General features: G+C 42.3%; 1 protein-coding gene across 1 annotated transcript in view; it reads left to right on the top strand.

Moving 5' to 3' along the window:
• Positions 1 to 24,138, top strand: part of PRKG1 (protein kinase cGMP-dependent 1) — a 1,248,761-nt gene that overhangs the window by 161,469 nt on the left and 1,063,154 nt on the right. Inside the window, exon 3 of the mRNA XM_044660333.1 lies at positions 16,084 to 16,099. Within this exon, the coding sequence (XP_044516268.1) occupies positions 16,084 to 16,099 (16 nt within the window). The remainder of the gene's footprint in view (positions 1 to 16,083; positions 16,100 to 24,138) is intronic.

The following is a 24,138-nucleotide window of genomic DNA, read 5'->3' as shown; positions in this document are numbered from 1 at the left end:
TTCTACTTGCTCAATTCTAGCCTTTAGGGATTGATTTTCGGCTATAATCTTTTGGTTTTCGGCCATAATCTTCTGGTAATCGGCCATAATCTTTTGGTTTTCGGCCATAATCTTCTTGTTTTCGGCCATAATCTTCTGGTGTTCCTTTTCAATCTGGTCATTTCTTGTGTTCAATTTGCTTATCAGGTCATTTGGTTTCTGAGCCTCGCTTTCCAGTTGCAAGATTCTACCTTTTAAGCTGTTATTTTCTTGCCAGATCTCTTCCATTTTCCTCAGAATCTCAGATTTGAACTCTTCCATAGCTTGTGAGGAGTTTTCCTTATTTGGGGAGGGTCTGGATGGTTGTTTGTTCTCCTCCTCTGTTTGCTCGGTTGTCTGGATTTTCTCTGTGTAGAAGCTGTCGAGTGTTAAAGACTTCTTTTTTTTGTTATTATTCTTTCTCTTCTGAATTTCCTGTAACTGATTAGCCATCATTAGCCCAGCAGCTTCTCAGGTTTATCCTCTCTCTCAGTGTCTGTCTGAGATCTATTGGCTCCTGAGGTCTGAGTTCTAGTTTTTTCCAAGGTCAAGCCCCCTGGTGGATTCCCTTGCTTGATCCTCTGCAGGGGGTTCCTTTACAAGTCTCAGGGAGCTACTTCCACAGTCGTATACCCGTCTGCACTGGTTCCCCACTTAGGCTTTAGTTCCTGGCTGTGTTTGCCTCCACCCACGCCTCTGCTCAGCGGGCACTCTGCGCCCAGCGTCCACTCTCTGCTCCCGCGCGCTCAGATTTCGCGTGCATTCTTGACTTAATGGGGTCCTAAGTCTTGCTGCTCTCAGGAACAGGTCCCGGAGCTGCCGATGACTCGATGGGTGCCCCAAACTTGCTCTATTTCTTTTTAGCTGGGTTCGGAGCTATAGGTGAGTGTGGAGGGGGTGGGGGTGGGGTGGTTGCTCAGCTCGCGATTGAGTGAGATCCCTTTTTAGCCTGGAAATGTCTCGATTCCACGTACCTTCCACGCTGTGCCCTGTTGTGGGGTTCCTCCGTTCGTCTGGACTTGTTTTTATGTCCCCTTGAGGAGTTTTGTGTGTTTCGGTCAGGAGAGGTTAAGAGCTGCTTCTTACTCTGCCGCCATCTTAACCCGGAAGTCTTGTGCAAAGGGTTTTTAAAGACTGTCTGTCCTTTGATCCAGCCATACTACTATTGGGTTTGTACCCCAAAGAAATAATAATGAGAAATTATTGTACAAAAATATTCATAGCCATTCCCTTTGTGGTGGCAAAAAATTGGAAAATGAGGAGGTGTCCCTCGACTGGGGAATTGCTGAACAAATTGTGGTATCTGGTGAGGATGGAATACTATTATGCACAAAGGAATAATGAACTGGAGGAATTCCATGTGAACTAGAAAGACCTCCAGGAAGTGATGCACAGAGTGAAAGGAGCAGAACCAGGAGAACATTGTACACAGAGACTGATACATTGTAGCACAATCGAATGTAACTGACTTCTCTATTAGCAGCAACGCAGTGACCCAGGACAATCCTGAGGGACTTATGGGAAAGAAAACTAGGCACACTCAGAAGAAGAACTGTGGGAGGAGAAATGCAGAAGAAAAACATAGGATTGATCACATTGTTCGATGGGGATATGATTAGGGTTTTGATGTTAAAAGATCACTCCAGTGCAGATATGAATAACATGGAAGTGGGTTTTGAACATTGATACTTGTATAACCCAGTATAACTGCTTGTCAGCTCTGGGAGTGGGGAAGGAAGAGGGGAGGGAAAGAACATGAATCATGTAACCATGGAAAAAATGTTCTAAATAAATAATAATAAAAAAGGCTTGCTGATCTTGTAAGGAGGAGAGACCTGGGACAAAGCCCCGGCACTGCCCTTTGACAAGTCATGTGGCCTCCTGAGCCTCAGTTTCTTCAACTGTAAAGTGGGAAAATTTTTCATCATAATACCTTCCTCACTCAGTGGGTGATAAATAAAACAAGTGTAGTGCTTTGAAAATCATAATGTAGCAGCTAGAATTCAGATTTCTAAAGAGCTTACAAAGTGCTTTTCCAATAATATCACAGAAAAGTAATCAAGACAATTATCAACATCATTTTGAGGTGAGAAAATTGAGGCTAAGACAAGTGGAGGTACCTGTTCATAGTTCCTGAGCTTGTTGGATTCCGATGCTGGGGTCTTGGACCTAAGTGGTCTGATTCCAAGGTCCAATTCTCCCTCTTTCATAGCCTGCCTTCTTTGGTGAGTTCATCCATCAAACCACAGATAAGTACTTATTCAATTAAAATAAGCAAGTATTTCAGCAATGCCCTTCTAATGGTGTTGCCTGGTTAGGGCAAGTCTGGGTGGAGCTGATCATCTTTAGAGAATGATTAGCTTAGAAATGATCTTCGAGTTCATCCTGTCCAACTCCCTCATTTTACAGTTGAAGAAACTGAGGTCTAGAGAGCTTAAGTGACTTACTTGCCCAGGGTCCCCCAGATAAAATGTGTTTGAGGTAAGATTCAAACCCAGGTCTTCCTGACTCCAGCTTCAGTGGACTATTCACTGTACTACACTGCTTTCTCATCACTAGAGTTCTCTGGGCAACCTGAGTGGGGATGTGGGCGATGAGAGCTTGTGGATAGCTTTTAGAAAAAAGGTAAAGATACCAAAAAGGAGCTAATGAGGTGTCAACGCCAAAACCAGAAGCCAGTCGGACACTGTGCCTTGTTTCCCTTTGCTATTTAATGTCTGCTTGACCTTGGGAGAATTATTGCCCATCTCTGACCTTCCCAATCTGCCTAATGAGGAAGTGACATTCGATAGCTGCTCAGGACCCTTCCAGATGTAAGTCACGTGGTCCTTAATTAAGTCAGACCCAGGGGCCTATGGGGACATCTGTCTTCCAGCCAAGCCTTTTCCTCCTGCTTCAGTTGTTTGGGCTTTACATGGAGACTTGAACATTTCACTCTGGGAGGATGGAATGTGGCTTGGCTTTTCATTGAAAACTGGAGATGTTTCTCATGTGTCTCTAGATTCTGGTCCGGTTACTTCAAACAGCAGGGTCCCGTTGAGGCAGCTGTCATCATCATCATCATGGCTGGCTCAGCTCCTGGAAAGGAAAAAATGCTGTTGCACTATTTATATCCATTTCTTTGGCATTTCCTAAAAATGACACAGAGGTGAAAACTCTCCTGTTCTTTCGACTGTTTTCCCCAGAGTGAAAGAGCTTCGGTTGGTGTGTGTTTATGGGAGGGGGACAACAGGAAGAGATGGGAGTGGGAAGTTACTTAGGAAGACCCCTGCTTCTCTGGTATTTAAGGCTCTTTACAGGCCACCTTTCCAGGATAAATGCAGCATTTCCTCTTATATGCTTTCTTCAAAGCAAACCACCAAGCTTGTTCTTTGTCCCTTGTCTACAAACTCCATCTCCCTCCTCTGTGTCTTTGTACTAGTTACTTCTATCCTTCCTTGTCACAAAACCTTCATTGAAAAAGTCCACCCCCAGGTGATCATCCTTCCCTGATTCCTTTAGGACACGCTGATGTTTGGGGGTTCTTGGAGAAATACTGTCAATACAATTGAGACAGTGAGGGAACTGTATTGGAAGATTGCATTAACAGAAAGAAAACCGTAATATAATAATAAAAATATATAATCATCATGATTATCCTAACATAAATGGCTTCATATTCTTAGAGAGTTTCATAGTTTTCAGAGGTTTTTCAATTCTTATCTTAGTGGATCCTGATCATATTCCAGAGGATGGGGGTGGGAGAGCAGTAAGGGAGAGCAACTGAGCTCAGGCTTGGGGAGAAAAAAGGGGGGAAAAAAGTCCCACTTGCTGCCCCCAAAGCCAATATATACTGCTTGTGATGTCATCATCCAATAATCCCTCCCTAGAAAATCCTAAGAGGTTTCTCATTGGTCAATACCAACACAGGAAATGACCTCGAGTCTTCTTCCCAGGAGGTGGTGGGTCTTCCGGATGCCAAGTCACTCCAGCAGTGGCCTGGCCTTCCAACATGGCTTCTGTCTAGATGATTGATTATGCCACCACCCAAGAGAGTTCTCATTTACAAATAAACAAAGAGCAGGTCTCCGCTCAGCCAATTTTTAGATCTAGACAAAGCAAGGGAGGGCCCAACTTAGCCTTGGTGGAGAGAGAGCTTGAACATCAACCCTACAGCCAAGTCACTGTTTGAGTTTTAAAGTCAAAAAGATTTTTTTGGGGGGGCCAAAAGGGTTACAAATTAATATTAACTTTCCACTTTAGGAAGGGGCCATGTTCTAATGAACTTTCAAAAGCACACTGAAGTTTTTGTATTTGATCCTGGAGGCAGTAGGGAGGAACGGACTTTGTTGAATAGTGGAGTTGCCATGATCAGGCTTGGGATTTGTACTGATCCCTTTGACAGTTGACTGGAGTGGGGAGAGATTTATGGCCTGGAGACCAGCCATAAGACTGTCTTGGTAGATTGGACGTAAGATGAGGAAGACTTGCACCAAGGCGATGACTGTGTGAGTGGAGAGAAGAAGGAGAGCGTGTATACAAGTATCTTGTCAAGGTAGAAGTGATAAGATTGGCCAAAAAATTGGCTATGTCAGATGAGTACAAGTGTGGAATTAGGAACAAACTGAAGTTTCAAGCGTTGGAGACCAGGAGAATGGTGGTGTCTGGAAATAAGGAAGTTAGGAGGAAGGGAGACTTGGGGGAAACTGGAGGGAAGAACTGTTTTGGAGAGAACGTTAACAAGTAAAAGAGAATCTCTAAAACTATGAGTTAAGGAAGAAGTGTTGTGAGCTACATCCATGGATGGAGCTTCCATGCAAGAATTCCCTGCATTGACAGAATCATCCATCCTGGACAAATGGATGGACTGCCAAGTTTCCTGAATACGTGGAACTCTTTTCCTGCAGTTGGTTGATTCATTTTTGCCAGTATCCTGTGATATGGTTTGGGAGATTAAGCTAAAAATATTAAAAATCCTAGCAACTATGAGAAAATAGCAAGACTAGTTTATCAGATTCAAGAATTTGCAAAGAGATAAGCAAAGAATTTTGGAACTGGAAGGGACCTTAGAGCTTATCTAATTCAACTCTTCCATTTCCTAGTGAAAGAAACTGACAGCCCAGAGAAGGAAAATTGATTCATATGAGGTCAGATAGGATGCTAGATCTAGAGGTACCAGGGACTGGAGAGGTCATCGAATCCAGCCCCTTTATTTTAAAGATGAAGAAACTAAGGTCCAGGGAGGTTAAATGCCCAAGGTCATATGGACAGTAGGGGGCAATGCCATGATTTGAACCCACATTCTTTGAATCCAAATCCTGTTTCCTTTTTCTTTGGATCATACCTTTGTAGATGAGTAAATCGAGGCTCATAGAGTTGACTTTCTTAACTCTATGGTCCCATGACCATGAAAGAGTGTACTAATGACTAGAATTCAATTTCATCTTTCTTCAGGCCTTCTTTTGGGCCAAATGTTTCAGTTTCATTCATGTTGTGCCTGTAATACCTGATGCCTGTACCATAAGTAGTGGGGGAGAGTCTTAAAGAGCCCTGAAACTGAGCTCCCTGAAGAAGAGTCTTTCCTCATGACACCATAAAAACTCTTTAGAGGTCCTGGGTTCCCATACTCATCTGGCAGAGAGGCAAAAACATACTGGGAGCCTATTTGTCTCTTTCACAAATGGTGTGACTTGTCCTGAGGTTTATAATCTCATCAAGCCTCAGTTTCCCATCTGTAAGCCAGCAAAGAGAATAATGATGCCTAGTGTATTTGCTGCACAGGGGTTTTTCAGGATCAAATGAGATGTTATAAGAAAGATGCTCTGAAGGCCTCAAAGCATGATGTCAATAACAGCTATTGTTATTGATATTAGAGAAGCAAAGATCTTAGGCTAGAGGAGTCGGGGTGGTGGATATAGATGGATATAGATACAAAGTTAGGGCATGGAATGAAGGTATTTGGAGTCTGGGAGACATGCGATTGAACCTCACCATTTGTGGTTAGGAGCTCTGTGGCCCTTAATTCTGCCTGCATTTCCTCTTGTAAATTGGAGGATCTAATAGCATGAGAGGCAGAAATGTGGATTAGTGAGAGCTGGTGTTGGAATCGGAAGGACGTGCTTTGAAGTCCTAGAGCTCCTCCGGTGCCGGACAAGGCACTTCACTTTTCAGTGGCCCCCCTAAGCTCTTTAAGACTGCTAGTTACCAAGAAGATGCTGGAATTGTGTTGGTAGAAGGAGTTTTCTGGATGGAAATGCCCCAATGAAACAAAGGCGTGTTCTAAATCCTCCCACTCCTCCCACCCCCAACCTTACGTACCTGCCTCAGAATTTTTATGGGGCTCCAAAGAGATGTTGCATAGAAAGTGTTTTCTGCAAACTTTGGAGCATTATATAAGCACAGCAGATATACAAGCAATATATTTATGTCAGCTGTTATTACTCATGGAGCTAATTAAACATTATGAACACAACCATACCACGTAAAGAAAAACAAAGTTTACTGCCAATCCCCCTCCGCACCAGGCCTTGATCAATATTCCACATCGCAAGATTTTCACTTGTTTGGGGATAGCTGTTTGCGTGGCCCTTAGAACGGAAAACATTTGACTTCAGGAGTGAGAGAGCACGGGAGCTGCTGGCTTCTACCATGCCATTTTGTTCAGAAGAACTGCACCTTTTAGGTGAAGATATAAGAGCAGGAGTATACAGATACCATCTGATTTGCTTTAAACTGAAGCATCAGGAAAATTCAGAGATTATTTACATAGTTTTTAAAATTTTTCTTTTCGCTTGGCTTTTATTTAAATCCATCCAATGGAAATTATAGGACATTTGTCGTATCATAGCCTTGGCAGTTCCGTGTTGGAGAAGCCTATCCTTTCTGGGCTTGCTGGGAAGCTGAGCAGAAATGTCCCCATTCCCAAAGGTACCCATGTGGTAGTGCTTAGCTGGGGCTGGAGCCAGAGTACTATCCTTGAGACGTGGTGAGGAGCTTTGTAAAAAGAACTCACTGTTTTGGTTTGCTTTTCTCCTCTATTACAAAAGACAGAATTGTCAGCCATCCTACTGAGAGAAAACTCAGCACCTGTGGCCCTCCCTCTAGTGCGGGTCTGTGTCTGACTGGCAAAGAGCTGGGACAGATTGGGTGACTTCAGATGTTGAACTGTGTGTGTGTTCCACCTCTTTGGCATTGTCATGCCCCCCAGATCTGAGCTCTTCCTTCTCAGTTGGTATCTGCTTTCTGAGCCAGAACCTGGCCTACATGTGAGCAACTTAAAAAAATATCTCACTGCATTATCCATTTATTCCTTTAGTATTTCTGCTCTCTGGATGTAAATGAATGTTAGAGATGAGTTTTGCAAAAAAAAAATTAAAAAGGAGACGGTACAGTGATGACAACTCATCAGTCCAGAGTGTAGAGATACCCTCTGTCTGCAGTATTACCTAGGGTGTTTGCAGCAGGGTTTTTCTAGGCAGAGAAATCAAACTCAACCACCATGAATTAATTACTTTCCTGCCCAAACATTTGCTGTTGGAATTGTCAAAGAAACATTTACTGTAATACATTCTCAATACAAAGGCCAGCTCTGATGAGGAAGTCATTGTATGATAATGATCTCTCTCTCTCTCTCTCTCTCTCTCTCTCTCTCTCTCTCTCTCTCTCTCTCTCTCTCTCTCTCTCATCACTCCCTATTTGCATACTGAGGAATCTCATGAGTGCCACTCAACACCGAGCTGGGGTGGATTGTGGTGGGCCAGTGGAGGAAAGAAGATGCTGTTCCATATATTGAATTCCTTTTCTCAGGTTTTCTGATACATTCTCTCACAATGGTTAGTTTGCTCCAGAGGCAAAGAGTAAATTCCTTATGTCAGCACCAGGCCATTTTTTCTTCCTCCCTCCTTTCTCTCCCTCCCTCCCTCCCTGTAAGAGAAGAGTGTTTTCTCTTACCCCTATTTTCCATTCTCTAAAAGAAGGGAATGGGCAAATGTCTTTCTAAAGAGGATCTGATTATGCTTCTCTGGATGAAAATGGAATAAAATGAAAAGATGGTTCCATCTTGCTCCAAATATATTTTCTTCACAGGACCCTGAAACATGCCTCCTTTCCTCAGGGTTTCTACTCCTTCTCCTTTTCCCTCTCTCCCTGTCTCTCTCTTTTTCCTTTATGTCTTCCCCTTCCCTTCTCTCTTCCTCCCTCTCTGTCTCTCTCTACTCTCTCCTCTTTCCTAGTTTTTCCCTTTGCCCTTCATTTTTCTTCTTGTTTGATGAATGCTGCTTTTTGAACTTTACTGTCACATCTCTGCCATCTCTCTCTGAAAGGCAACATCCCTTGAAACACAGGAGCCCAGACAAACAATACAAATGAGCACACTGGCAGTGTCTGACAAGGCATTTCTTGTTATGCACCCTCCAACAGAGGGCATGTTCTATTCTCATTGCTTTCTCAACTCACACTCGTTCCCAGAATAGGCCAAAATTCTGAAGTTTTTCAGTCATTTTCCCCATTATTATAATCATTGTGGACATTGTTCTCTCAACCCTGCTCATTTCCCTCTGTATCAGGAAATTGTACATCTTCTCAAACTTCTCTGAATTCTTCATGTTTCTCACTGTATAAACATTCCATTTTTAACATTTAAATTTATTTATTACATTAAAATACCCAGGCAATTCCTTTCCTCATTCCCTTCCCCTCATTAGAAAAGGCATCTTTGGACAAAAGGATCTCTATATCTTATTTCTGTTGAGCAGTTCTTTCTCTGGAGGTGCACATATACAAGTCATTCTTCAAACAATATTTCGTTTTTCCTAACTTCATGTAGGATGATGTTCTAGGGATCTTTATTTCTTATGATGCAGGAATATTCCATCACAATCACATGCCAGAACTTATTATTGCATTTATGTGGCAATTGGTATGGATATTTCCCAGTGGAAGTGGTACCACTTTCCTTCCAATTCTTTGTCATTAAAAAAAAAAATCAACTTTTTCCACAAGAATGATAAATGTTCTGTCACCATTTTCTTGGTAATGCTAGTAGGCATCTTTATGGTAATTCAGCTGCTTTCTGCCTATCCTTTCAGACAATAGTCATCTGCTCCCTCCACATCCAGCTTACTGATCTGGTGCCCAAGTCCCTTCACCATTATACCAGTCACTAGATTCTGCCAAGGATACAGCTGTCTTTTCCTTACATCCTCTACTTCCCACTATCCTTATATCCACCCCCATGAAATTCAGGAAAAGAAACTTATAGCCTTTGGGGCACTGGTAAGTGGGTGTTGTCAAGATTCTTCCCCAGACTTGAATCTGCTCCAGCTGCCATCATTTTGGAGGGGCCTGTCCCACCCTTTCCCCTTCTCTACTGATTTGCCATCTTTTACTTTTTCCAATATCAACCTCACAGTCATGCAGTTGTATCCAAGAGCATCTCTAGCTCAGTTCAGCTCAACAGAATTCATTATATTCATTCTTTCATTACAATTACTGCCTCCTTTTCTCCACCATTTTCCTTAAAGGCCAGCAAGCCTTTTTCCATGGATGTTTTCCTATCTGGACAATAAAACAAGGTGGCAGTCTGAACCCCACTAAATAAACATTAGGGTATTACTTAACAAGGGCTAGCAAACTCTTGGACTAGGGGAACGGGAGATACATTGTATGCTATAAACTTTTAGACATATACAAATTATGTCTCTAAACTGTAAATATAATTCTTGAGAGTAAACCTCAGGATTCAAGGGATATAAGCATTCCTGTAAAGAGAATATTAGTTTATTTTTCCTAAACCCAGTTTGGTCAATCTTGATATGAAGCCATGTAGACTTTCCAACTCTTAGTTTTCTGTCTCTTAGTTCTCTCTCTCTCTCTCTCTCTCTCTCTCTCTCTCTCTCTCTCTCAGAGGAAAGGGAGGAAGGAGATATATGGATCTGTAGACATGGGATGTTGTCTGTCCCTTCCATCAGGAAGGAAAAGTGAGGAGGAAGAATTTTCTGGCCACCTCTTATCCATCAGGGAGAGCTCCTTTTCCTCTCCCTACAAGAGGCACAGGTCCCCATGCTTTATCCTCCAGTAAAAGGAAAAGAGGAAACGAGAGAAGAGTGAGGGCTATGTCTTTGAGCCCTGCCTGCCTTTTATTTCCAGTTTAATCTAGTTCTATGTTAGATTCCTGGTCAGGGTTCTTTGCCCTAAGAGGTCCCGTATAGCTTGTCAGAAAGGTCATTAGGGTTCTCTGGATTGCAGGCTATTCCTCAGCTCTCTGGGCCTATGTTGGTATCATAGTGTAGGAAAGGAGCATGTAAGAGTATTCTTTTTGTTTCTAGATTCCTAGCATTTTGTATATGATGCTCTGTCCATCACAAGCACTGATTAAATATTGACCGAATTTAAGTGAAAGCTATACTGAATTTTGGTAATCTTGGGAACCACAGAAAGCTGCTTCTCAGTCCAGTCCCATGACTTATTGGCCCCATTTTCCTGAGACAGATAGCACCAGTAGGAGCCAAGAGGCTAAAGGTCAAGTTATTGTTGCTATACCTCTAGCCCCATCCTGATAGTGCTAGGTAACATGGAAAGGGGATTGCTTCATGGTTGGCCTTAGATAGATGGACGATTGGCCTCTTGGGTCAGGGAGCCCTACTTCTAGTACATACCGACTCCATCAACCTAGGCAAGTCACCATATCTCTTCATATCACCATATCACCATATCCAGTAACCCTTCAAGAGAAGGGACTTCAAATTTGCTGCTAATCTGCACTGCTAGAGGAATTTCCCCACAGGACTTCCCTGCACATTTGGGACCACCCAAGAAAGAAAAAAGAGGCAGAGGAAGAGAAAGAAAAGAGGGAGACCCCAGGAAGGTTGTGACTTTTGGGAGAGAAGGAAGATCATGTATTAAAGAGGTTGCAGGCCACTGGGGATGGGGTAGTGGTGGTGGAGAGAAAAGATCATAAGCCCTTAGACCTAGACCCGGAAGGTTCTTTCAAGGCCACTGAGCCCAGCTCCCTCATTTTACAGATGAGGAAACTGTGGACCAGGTTGGAGAAGGAATTTGCCCAAGTGTACATTGTTAGTAAGGGATAGAAGTGGGATTTGAACTCCAGTCATTGATTTTAGAGTCTGTTCCCTTCTCAGGGAACCCTACCACCTCCATGGGGGACAAAATAATGGTTTTAATGTTTGCAACATTTTAACATGTATGATCTAGTTTGATCTTTACAATAACCGTGAGAGGTACGTGATTGCTGTTATCATCTCTGTTTGGAAGAATAGGAGTCTGAAACTTGTATTTCTTGGGTGGGCTTCGAGGCCATGTCTTCTGGATTCCAAGTATTTTCTCCCTTTTTTATGCTGTCACAAAAGCTATGGCCTTTGAGACTTTAGGAAAAGGCTGAAAGATGGCAGTAGAGTCAGTCTGGACAAACTGGTTTGGGCTTTTTAATGCTATCCTGGTCATGAAACTGCCCTAAGACTTTCATCTTCATCTTTTCCATCCTTTTGACTCTGTCTCTAAGGGAATGAGGCTACTGTTATAGTTTTGGTAGGAGGAGAGGGGGCAAGGACTGTGTGTGAATTTCCATCATTAGCAAAACCCTGTACTTATCTCCCCCTCCCCTCAAGGTTCCCAAAGATTTCTCTTTCCCTCCTTGCCTTTGATGACTGATCCTCATTAAAGAATACTCCGTCTGGATACAGCCGGGCAGGCAGATTTATAAAAATGACTTGAGAAAATAAGCCCGAGAGCCCTCCAGCAGTGGAAAAGTTTGACTTTTCATAAGGCATCCATGATAAATTCCCTTTCAGGTCTTGGTGTTTACACAGAATAGAGAAACAGAAAGATATTGTTTTCGAGCAGTGTTGGCAACCTGCAGACGTTGGTTTTCTGAAGTGTTTTCCTCATCTCAGAAGTGAGTAGGGACAGGATCCTTTTTGCACTCAACCTGGTGAGGCTTTGCACTGACATATCCTCAGAGGATTGCGATGGATCGCCAAGAGCTCAGGGTCCCAGGATCACTTCAGGTTTGAATCTGCCAAAGAGTAAAGTGTTTGCAAAAGGCTCTCTTGTCTTCTGTTGGCTTACCAACTAAAGACTTTGTCTACCTGAAGAAGCGAATGTGTGTGTGTATGTCTGTGTGCTTACCCATCTCAGAAGGGAATTCCTTACAAACTTTCCAATAAAGACACATTTTAATTCAGTTTGATTCGATTCAGTAAGTTCTTAGAATCATCAACCACGTCACAGATGGCAGGCAACATGGTATAATGGATAAAAAAAATTAAAAACAAACAACAAACAACTCACCCTTAAAGACATAAAGGCCAATTTGGGTTTATGTACTGCCTCTGAGACACCTATTTTGGCTGTGTCACCCTGGGAAAGTCACTTCAATTTTCACTGCCTCAGGCAACTCAATAAGTGCTCTAAGTTGCAGAGCTGGGCTTGATCGGTACTGGTAGGAGAAGCCCTTCACCTTGAGCTCCCTACTAACAGTGAATTCACAGGATCTGTCCAAACACTTTCACAAAGAAACAGGGGCATATATGGATATATTTAGAATTGTTAATTGTTTGTGTAAGTATGTTATCTAAGACACATCTTCCCAAGTTCAAATCTGGCCTCAGATATTTATTAGCTGTGTGTATGTGCGTATGTGTTTATGTAGAGGGTCTTTTGGTATTCATTCTATCCAACTTGGACTTGAAGGCAGCATCCCCAGACAATGAGCATCCTCAGATACTCTATAGCCCTTACTTCTTTAACAACTGACCATGAGCCCCTACCGATGTGTTTACCTTTAGTAGTCAGCCAGAGGATACAGCTTGCTCAAAACAAAGGTGGTTAATGAAATGACATAGTAAAGAAGGAGGCAATGCAAAGCTTGGGTAAATTAACTTACAAATATACTTACCATCAGCAGAGTGGGCTTAGGTATATACATACATAAAAGATGTTGCAATAGAAAGAGTGCTAAATTTGAAGAAGTAAGCCTGCAATCACATTCTACTTGTCACTCACGATTTTTTAAGTAGTTCCATATTTGTGAAAAAAGCATCTAAGTTGTGGAGTGGTTAGATTGTCTAGCCTAGAGTTATCTAAGACACATCTTCCCAAGTTCAAATCTGGCCTCAGATATTTATTAGATGTGTGACCCTGGGCAAGTCACTTAAACCTGTTTGCCTTTGTTTCTTCAGCTGTAAAATGATCTGGAGAAGGAAAAGGCAAACCACTTCAGTATCGTGGCCAAGAACATCCCAGATAAAGTCACAGAGTCAGACATATCTGAATAACAACAAATATTTGTGAAATGTGGATAATAGAGTAGATGACCTTTGAGGGTTTTTCTAGTTCACTGACCCCATAGCTACCATGGGAGAAAGTAATGAGATCACTTTTCTGTAGTGTAGGAAAGTTCATGTATCTTTTTTTCTGTCAAAATCATTTCTTGTTTTCCTTTGAGAGAAATCCAGTCCCATTTAAGAAAGATTTGCTTATATATAGCTTGACTTTCATTAACTGGTCTCACTCTCACCAAAGGACAAGGATTGTTTTTTTTTTTTTTTTATCTTCTTTGGGATGCTGGAAGATAATTCTCTTGAGCTATACTTCTCATTTAATCTAACCTTAGAAATGAAAATGATGCCATTCTGGCAGCCAGGCCCTTGATACCTCCATAACTAGCAGGTGAATTTGGTTACCTGCTGTGTAAGAAGCCCAGGGAATTAACTCACTGTACCCTTAGACCTTCATCATTCATCCAGGAAGAAGACCCTGAACTTGGAGAAGTCAAGACAAATCTATGGCCTCTTAAAAATATCATTTGAGTAGAAAATGAAATCAGAGCAGGCCAGCATGCGTGTGTGTGTGTGTGTGTGTGTGTGTGTGTGTGTGTGTGTGTGTGTGAAAGACACTCGCAAAAACCCAGCCAGAGTGTGTCGGATTACTGGAACATTTTGATTTTGTAGGAGAATTTGGCTGCTATTTTGAGGATGCCACCAAATAGGGTCTATTTATATTGATATAAATAAAAACCTATACTATACACAAGAGCAGTCTTTTCAAGAGCCAGGAATGGCTTTTTCTGCGGTATAATTCACAACTCCTGTTGCTTGCTTGAGCTCTGTGTTCATGAATCTAGAGATGATTTATTGGGGATGAAAATGGTTTCTTTCCTCATCCCTTAGATCGGCATCCCTGGAGTGGCAACGGGGAAGGGAGGGGGCAGACATATTGAGAAAAGCTAACTCAGATTTTTCAGGGTTGCATTTCTTTTTCTTAAATTTATTGCTCATGATTGCTTTTAGAGCTTGTGTGAAAGCATGTTTAACACCTTCAGTTCTTTTCTCTTTCTGGAATTATCTCCAAATCTGGAATCTAATTGTGGGTTTTTAATACTTGGAAGTACCTAGAGAGGGGGAAAAGACCCTTAGGACTGCCCTGGGAACTGATTTTTCCTTCTCTCCTTTTGGCAGGCTCTGTCTCAGTGATGACAAAGCTTTTGGTTACGTAGTGCCAGGCCCCAACCCCACCGCACCCCTAGACCAAGTGCTGTGCTGGCTCCCCAACCAGAGACTGAGAGCTATGCTCTGCCCACCCCCCAAACTGACTACCACATGCCCCATCCTCCCCCTTACCCCAGATAGGGGAGAGAGGAAGTGCTGCAAGTGCTCTCATTGGGCTGCCAGGCAGAGGGGTGGGTGATGAGAAGTACATGTGGAGTGCGGAGGGGGGTGCTACTCCAATCCAGCTCTGCCACCTCTAAGCCATCCATCTTACCCCCTATGTGCTCCCATTGGGTTGCTGGGCAGAGGGGTGGAGGATGTGAAAAAAAAAAGTCATCAGATGCAGTAGAGAGGGAGAGGGGAAAAGCTCTGCCAAAGTCCTTATGCCTTTCTAATAATGAATTCTGGTGATAGGGCAGGGAGGGAGAGCAGCTACGTGCCGTAGGTTCACCATCACTGCTTTATCTTATCAGTGATCTTAACTCATCTCTGTTTTAGCCTCTGAAGAAGTGGTGAATGCTGTCGTTATTGAAACCTATTATGGTGATTGTTTTTCTTAAATGTTTAAGCCTAAAAAAGCATATATTTTATAGCCTAGAAACCATTTCTGTCGAAATCATTTCTTGTTTTCCTTTGAGAGAAATCCAGTCCCATTTAAGAAAGATTTACTAATATCTAGATAATGGTTAGGTTATAGACTAGAAAATATATATATACATTCACATTTTTGCCAGACAAAAGTAAATGGAAATGAAGAAAATTAAAAATAGGATTTGGGACAAGTAACTTAAAGTCTTGGAGCCTTTTTTTCCTTGCCTATAAAATTTGGGTAATAATGGATAATACCTCATGGTGCAATGGAAAGAGTGTAGAACTTTGAGTTGTGGGACATGAGTTCAAATCTAAGTTCAACCACTTACTACTTATGTGACCTTGGCAAGTTATTTAACCTCACTGGGATTCACATTTCCTGGGAGGCAACACTGAGTGGAGTGGAAAGAATATTGGATTTGGAGTCAAAAGATATGGGTTTAATAAAGTCTTGCCTCTGCCACTTCCTACATTTATCACCTTGGGAAAGTTACTTTATCTCATGGGTCTTAATTTCTTCAACAGCAAAATGAGGGATTTGGATTGAATGACCTCCAAGATCCCTTCCAGTCTCAGCTGTAAATCCAGGATATCAAGTCATCTAAGATCCCTGGACCTCAGAGTCCACATTTGTAAGATGAAGGTGTTATATTAGACAAGTTCTCAGAGTACTGCCAGCTCTACATCTGTGGTCTTATGAACCTACTTCATAGATTTTGCAGTTCAAACAATATGAATGAATGAATGAATGAATGAACAAAAAGTTATGTACTAAGGGTTTCTTTTGTGCCAATTACTATGTCAAGAGCTGATAATACAAAGAAGAAAAAATAGATAGATTCTGACTTCACGAAGTTTACTTTCTAAAAGGAAACCTATAAATACAATTTGTGGCCAAGGAGTGGTGTCTTGGTCAGAGAAGTCATAGGAATGAGGAATGGAGGTCAAGGATGATATTGATTTGATGATAATGTTCAGACCAAAGGTAGAGATGGAAAGGTATATTTGTAGGTGGGGGGGCTGAGGAGGTGGAGGCTTTATATAGTTGAGAAAAAAATGTCTTTGTTGGGAAGGTCATAGTTTCCTAATAGTTGGTTGACTGGGATGGAGAGAAATGTTTGAGAGATGGAATCATCTAGAGGGCTTTCTCCTTTGGAATATAGAGGACTGTAACTCACTTGTATTCACCAACCCACCAATCAGAACATAGGTCCTGTGTACAGTCCTTCAGCTTAGTGGATTGACCACTGCCTTTAACCAAGTCCCTTCTCCCCAAACTCCAGGGGGTGTGTGTGGGGTCATAGGCCATGTTTTTCCCTCTCTTCATGGAAGCCAAATTGAGCACCAGAGCATGGGGCATAAGAAGGGGGGGCAGTGATCATAAAGTTAGAGAACTGAATAATGGGAGGTAGGGTGACGCCAATGACAAAATTGTGTATGGACCTCTGTGCCTGCTAGCTAAGGTCCACATGATGTGGATGATTTGGGGAAGCATATGAAACTGTATTCTAAGGCAGAGAATGGTTAGAATTTTCAGAGGTAAAAGAGACAGCGATATCCTTGAAATCTAGGGTGTTTGTGTGTTTCAAAGGGCACACGTTGAAGTAGAGATGAACTTTTAAAAATTATTTCTCATTTTCCCCCTATTTTAGGGATTTATTTCAATATTATATTGTTAGCACTATGGATTTGATCATTTTGGTGATGGAAATTGTCTCTGCTAATTTTTGATTTGTTGATCTGTCTTTGGCACCCCCTTTTTGGAGGATGGGCTCCTCCTTTTCCTACTTTTGGAGCTTGACAAATTCTATTTAGTCTATTTCATGAGCATTTGCCATGTAGTGGATCTGTGATCTTGGTGACATATCCATGCAGAGAATTCCATAGTTACTTGTTTCTGAGTAGAAGAATAGCCTGGCAAAAGAGATCTTTAGACTAGACCTGTTCTTCATTGAAGGGTGGCCAATGGACATACAGAGTTTCCTAGCGATAAGCCAAATAATGACCTGTTCTGGGAGCTCTGTGGTTACCTTTCCTTGGGTCAATCAGAGTAGCTGGGCCCTTCATGGTTGTAGTTAAAGGCATCCATCCTGTTGAAGAATTTTGTACTCATTATGTTCAAATTTTGCGCTTGTTTTCTCAAGCTATAAAAAACGCACCACTTTCAGCTTTGGTCATTTCATTTATTATAAATACTTGGAAGAAATTTCAATAGAGGGAATCATTCACACTTTGGCATGAACTAATTTGACCTCTTTGCTTTCTTCCCATCAGCTTAGATAGGAGCATTTTATGTCATTATTCCATTTAATGGGGGAAGGTAAAGGAGGTAACCTGCTCATTCCTGCCACTTTGTGTAAGTGAAAACATTGGATAGGTCAAAGGAAGGATGAGAACATTGAAAGTTTGCAATGGGCTTACTACAAAGTTGGATCTGAGCCAAGATTGGGACGTTGGAAGATGGCGCCCCAAATCAAAGCAATACACATTTAGGGACCTACCAGGCACTGTGGTAAGTGTTGGAAATAAAAAAAAAAGCAGAGAACCAGTCCCTGCTCTTCCAAAGCCCTCAGTCTAATAGGGGAGGAGTCAACATACAAGCAACTATGTACAAATAAGATACCAATTGGAATTAATCCACAGAAAGAAGGTGCCAGCATTAATAATAATATCACATTTGACAATAGCTATATGATAATTATAAGGAATATTTATAGAGTGTTTACTATGTGCCAGACTGGCTAAGTGCTTTACAATTATTATTTTATTTGATCTTTGCAACAACCCTGGGAGGGAGGTACTATTTATTATCCTCATTTTTTCAGCTGTGGAGGCAAATAAAGATTAAGTGACTTGCCCAGGGTTACACATACAGCTCATATGTATTTTAGGGCACATTTGAACTCAGGTCTTCCTGACTCAAGATCCAGCAAGGATTCTATCTTCTTTGCTACTTAGCTGCTCCCATTAAGGGAGATCAGGAAAAGGTTCTTGTAAAAGGCGACATTATCAGGGACTTGGAGGAAACCAGGAAACACAGGAGACAGAGATGAGACGTAAACAAATATTTTCTACTTTATAATGTTTCTCCCCAGTGGTTCTGCTCCTTTCCATGCAAACCAATTGCCTAGGTCAGCCAAGGCCCTAATTCAGGTTGAGGATACAATGGCAACGATAGAGGATTTTCCGTGGATGGCACAATTTCTCAATTTCCTCATTAAAAAATGTTATTTTTTTTTAAATTTTAAACCCTTTACTTCTGTGTATTGACTTATAGGTGGAAGATTGGTAAGGGTAGGCAGTGGGGGTCAAGTGACTTGCCCAGGGTCACACAGCTGGGAAGTGTCTGAGGCCGGATTTGAACCTAGGATCTCCTGTCTCTAGGCCTGACTCTCAATCCACTGAGCCACCCAGCTGCCCCTAAAAAATGTTATTTTTTATTAACATCTTCTAGGCATTCCACAGAAGGGAAGTTGGATAACTTTGAGAGTGCAGGTGCCATTCCATGCTATCTAAGGGGCTCCTTCAGCATCCTCTAAATCTACTTTTCTTCAGAAGAAATTTCTGGCTTCTGGTCACTATTTGTTGTGCAGAGACTGGCAGGCAAGGGGAGTCTTTTCATTTTTTCCAGAGAAACTCTCTGTGATGGCCCAGACCTGTATATTTGGTGGGCTTCTGGGGCCTTTCCACAAACAGGAATGGCTTTGCACCTCTTGACCCTTCCATGGAGAGTTTTCCCTACACTCCTGAGGGAGTACCGAAACATGCGCAGAGCTTCCCAACGAAGTAAGAACATTCCCTTGTAAAGGGAAACCCAACCCCTACTTTACTGGGCCCAGCTGAAGAGATAATAGGTAAGAAGAAGGCCGCACGCTGTTGTAATTACAAGGAGGGCCGAGCTGGGCAGAATTGGACCTACTACAGTTATTCAGCTTGGCATGGGCCCAGGAGAGTAAGCTTGCATCTTGCCAAAAATACTTGACGATGGATCCATGTGATATTCAAGTGGGAAGACAGATCAAAATAGTGAAGGGATTTACCCTTAGATGTAGTCAGGAATGGTTCAGTTGGTCATATCAGCTGGGCCTCCAGTTCTGCTCTCCGGTTGGTTGGATTACTTCATATTGCTTTTGTGCAAAAGAAACGTAGATGGACATACTGACCTTTCATGTAGGTTCTGGTCATAGGATCATAGATCTGAAGCCAGGAGGGACCATAGACAGCATTCAGTAGACTGCCTTACTTTGCAAATTTAGTTCACCAGACGTTTATTAAGTGTCCAGGATATGCCAGACACTGTTGCTGGATGCTACGGATACAAGATGAAAATGCAACAGTACTTTCCCTCAAGAAGCTCACACTTGGGGCAGCTGGGTAGCTCAGTGGATGGAGAGTCAGGCCTAGAGACAGGAGGTCCTGGGTTCAAATTTGACCTCAGACACTTCCCAGCTGTGTGACCCTGGGCAAGTCACTTGACCCCCATGGCCCACCCTTACCACTCTTCCACCTAGGAGCCAATACACAGAAGTTAAGGGTTTAAGAAAAAAAAGAAGCTCACACTCTCCAGGGATTGATATATACAGATAAGAAAATACAAAGGAATAAAAAATAATTCTAACAGGTAAAAGTTACTAATAGCAGAGGGGAATACAGCCACTATCTGGATCTCAGTTTTCTTTTCTGTAAAATATTGTTATTCTAGATGTACTCTAAGGGCCTCTCTAGCTTTAATTCCTAACATCCTATGGCCCCATGATGCTGGCTTCTAGCTGAAGTTGGTCTAAATTATTAACTCACACAGAGCAACTAAAACGATATGTAGAGAAGGTTAAAGACACAGAGAAAAGAAGAGTATATGGGGAAGAAAGGTAGAGGTGGCTGTTTAGTGATTTTCAGTTATAGATGTGGACGTTGGAAAAAAGATTCATGCTCCAATGATCTTAGTAGATCCCTATTACAAACTGCCTTCCTCTGTCTGTGGCTCTTTCTTCTGTTTATGTAATCAGTCAGTCCTACATGTATTGTGGATTTTGTGGCTAAGGGAATTCAGAAACTTCTCTATATGTATCGCCTTGGTTGATGGTGATGCTGACTTTCAGTCCAGCTTCAGAATGGGAGGGAGAAAGGAAGGAAGGAAGCAAAGGAAGAAATGAAGGAGGGAGTAAGGGAAGGAAGGAAGGAAGGAAGGAAGGAAGGAAGGAAGGAAGGAAGGAAGGAAGGAAGGAAACATTTNGAAGGAAGGAAGGAAGGAAGGAAGGAAGGAAGGAAGGAAGGAAGGAAACATTTATGTTCTTCTATATTCCAGGCATTGTGATAAACTCTTTATAAATATTATCTCATTTGATCCTTACCACATTCCTGTGAGGTAGATGTCATCATTATCCTTATTTTATAGTTGAGGAAACTGAGGCAAACAGAATCCTTAAATGACTTTCCCAGGGTCACACAACAAGTAAACATCTGGTCTGTTGTACTCCAAATCACCTGCTCTATCCATTGTGTCATTGGGTTACTTCTAAGACATATCATGAGAACGAGTTTCAGTTTCCTCATTCCCATCTCCCTCATGGAGTAGTGATCTGTAACTGATACTCATGAGAGTTTAGAGTTTTTGTCCATCCTCCTCATCCTGGTGATCAGTTTCCTTGGGTCAATTCCAAGAAAATGATATATAAGCCCTTCTTCAATATTCTGAGGTTTGGGATTGAGAAAGTCTGACTAAGATTTTGCATTCTTCTTTTCCTCCCCGTGGCAGACAACATCTAGACTTTCCAAGCGTTTCACAGAACCATAGGTTTAGAATTGTAAGGGCCAGTAGAAGGTGGTATGGGACAGTGGAAAGGGTCAGAGGACTTGGGTTCAAATTCTGCTTTTGTTGCTTACTCTGTGAAAATTTTTCCCTGATCCTCACAGCTAAAAGTATTCTCTTTTGGGGGCAGCTGGGTAGCTCAGTGGATTGAGAGCCAGGCCTAGAGACAGGAGGTCCTGGGTTCAAATCCGGCCTCAGCCACTTCCCAGCTGTGTGACCCTGGGCAAGTCACTTGACCCCCATTGCCTACCCTTACCACTGTTCCACCTAGGAGCCAATACACAGAAGTTAAGGGTTTAAAATAAAAAAAAAAATTAAAAAAAAAGTATTCTCTTTTTCAAATGATCTTGTATGTAGTGATCTCTTCTTGTATTGTATACCTCCCAGCAACTACCTTGCCCTCTCAAACTACCTTGCACACCTTCAATGCCTTTGTATTTCTGCCCTTTTGATTTTTTCTGCATGTACTTAAATATGTATTTGTTAGCTTTCCCTGTAGAGTGTGAGATTCTTGGGAACACAGACCATTTCAATTATTTTATTTGTGTCCCCAGCATTAGATCAGATCAAGTATCCAGCAGGTGGAAAACACTTCCTAAGTGCTCATGGATCAACTGAGTTCAATGTTTTCATTTTATGGATCAAGGCATGGAGACTTGGAGAGGGATCTGGCCCAGGTTCCCCAGGCAGTAGGTAGCACAGTGAAGGATCAAACCCAGACTGCCTTCCTCAAGTTCAGTGTTCTTTTTTTTTTTTAAACCCTTGTACTTCAGTGTATTGTCTCATAGGTGGAAGATTGGTAAGGGTGGGCAATGGGGGTCAAGTGACTTGCCCAAGGTCACACAGCTGGGAAGTGGCTGAGGCCGGGTTTGAACCTAGGCCTCCCGTCTCTAGGCCTGACTCTTACTCCACTGAGCTACCCAGCTGCCCCAAGTTCAGTGTTCTTTTTGCTATGTCACACTTAAGCTTAAGCCATACCAAGTCCAGTGCTCTTTCATGGGAAACACCCTTGAGATTGCCTTGGCTCTCCTGCTTTCTCTTAAGTGAAAAGATAACTATGCTAACAAAACGGGAACATGTTGGTCCATTTGGTTGATGAGGTCACTCTACAGCCATCTTGGATTTTTCCTACCTCTGTTCTTGACAGTAACTTAACACTCATTTGAGGATGCTCCCACACAAGCCCACCAAGTGACTCAGGCTGTCTGACAGGCCTGATGAAGTGCTCTTCAGTCATCGGTGACATCGTAATAGACCCAGGCTCGGGAGCCGCAGCCCTGACTCCAAGGGCGCCATGTTTGGGGACAGGTGTGCGCACTAGTGATCTGGGAGCAGGTTGCTGAGCCAGGGTCCTCCCAGCCACCATTCCAAAGGCAAATAGCTGTGATTTATCAGTGCTAGCATACTTCAGCTGAACCTCCACTCCAGTTTGCTGGCAAAATTCACCATATGGTCTTTTGATGAGAGTCACATTAACCAACGCAGAGATGAGTAACTTAGCAGTGGGATTGGGTCTGTAGCTTTTTACTCTAATTGGGAATTATGACTCATTACTCACGAAGCAGCTGCTTACCAGGTAGGGCATGCTGCTCTTGTGATGGCAATGGCCCCGATGGATGCAGGAGGGTAAATGGTATGTATAGCGAAGGATCTGCTTTACTTGGCTTGTGCAATTTTTCTTGCCACTATACTGTCCAATAATACTATGGGAAAGCTCAAAGACTTTCATAACCTACAGGTAAGGGCTCTCCATCCACAGGTGACATTGGAAATGTAGGAAATCATTAGCCAAATGATTCAAGAAAACCAGTGAAAATTATCATGGCAGACATTCAGTGGGGAAGGGAAGAAGGGAGTAAACATTTATATATTGCCTACTGTGTGCCATGCACTGTGCTAAGTGATTTACAAATACCATCTCATTTGATCCTCTTAACAACCCTGGGAATTAGGTCCTTTTATCTCAATTTAACAGTTGAGGAAATTGAGGCAAGTAGAGGTTAAGTGACTTCCCAGAGTCACAAATCTAGTAAGGTTCAGAAGCTGGATTTGAATCCAGGTTTTCCTGATTTGGGGCCCAGCTCTCTATCTACTTCATCATTTACCTGCCTCAATATTAATAAGGAGTTTTATATCCGTTAGCTAATAAGATCATAGTCTAGAACTGGAAGGTTCTTAGAGATCATCTAGCTCACTGGTTCCCAAACTTTTTTGGCCTACTGCCCCCTTTCCAGAAAAAATGTTACTTAGCTCCTCCCTGGAAATTATGAAACTATTTATTGAACTCAGAATAGAAAGTAATACAAAAAAAGTGTGGCCATCACCGCCCTCCTGGATCGCTGCAGCACCCACCAGGGGGCGGTGGCGCCCACTTTGGGAATCACTGATCTTGCTCAACTCCATTATTTTATACTTGAGGAAAGGATGTGCCTTACTCCAAGTCACTGGGGGTAATAAGAGTCAGAGACAGGATGTAAAACCCAGTGGAATTGTGTGCCGGCTAAGGGAGTCAGGGAGGTTTGGGGGAGAGGAAGAGAAGAAGAAATATGTAACTAGGGGAGAATACTCAAAATAAAAAGTAAAAAAAAGAGTCAGAGACAGGATTCGATCTCAGATCCTATGATGCCAGAGCCAGTTCAGTTTTCCCTGTACCATGCTACTTATGTGATTTTTGCAACAACTGTTGCTTGAGTTTCAGATATTACTCTGATTTTACAGATGAAAGAATTGAGTTTCAAAGAAAGGAAATAGTCTGCTCAGCATCATATGGGAAGTAAAATACCAGAGCAGAATTTGAACTCTGCTCATTCAGATTCAAAGTCCAGGGTTCTGTCCACCGAGCCACAAGACAAACAGATGCATTGCCAAAATTGATCAACCAGAAAGACATTTTTGACCAAAGAATCTAACAAAAATGAATACCAGTAATAATGTCATTTTCTGACATGCCTGAAGTTTTTCAGATCACTCAGTGCTACCTGTTTGATCCTTGCAATCGCACTCAAGCTAAGTCATAGAGTTGTGATCAGACCCATTTTAGAGATGAGGCTATGGACTCTCATCTTTTTGCATTCAAGTTAGACTCTTTGGCTCTTATGTTAGAAAACTTGATTATGAGTTTTGCTTGGGATGCTATTATGATCATATTAATCATCCATGTGATAAAAGTTTTAAAGTACCCAAAGTCAGAGGCACAACGCACTGGACAAATGTGCCTTTCGTCCTGCCTCCCACGTG

The sequence above is a fragment of the Gracilinanus agilis genome, chromosome 2, assembly GCF_016433145.1.
Source record: "Gracilinanus agilis isolate LMUSP501 chromosome 2, AgileGrace, whole genome shotgun sequence".
NCBI lineage: Eukaryota > Metazoa > Chordata > Mammalia > Didelphimorphia > Didelphidae > Gracilinanus > Gracilinanus agilis.
Note: the sequence above shows the minus strand (reverse complement) of the source record. Positions and strands in the feature narration are given on the sequence as shown.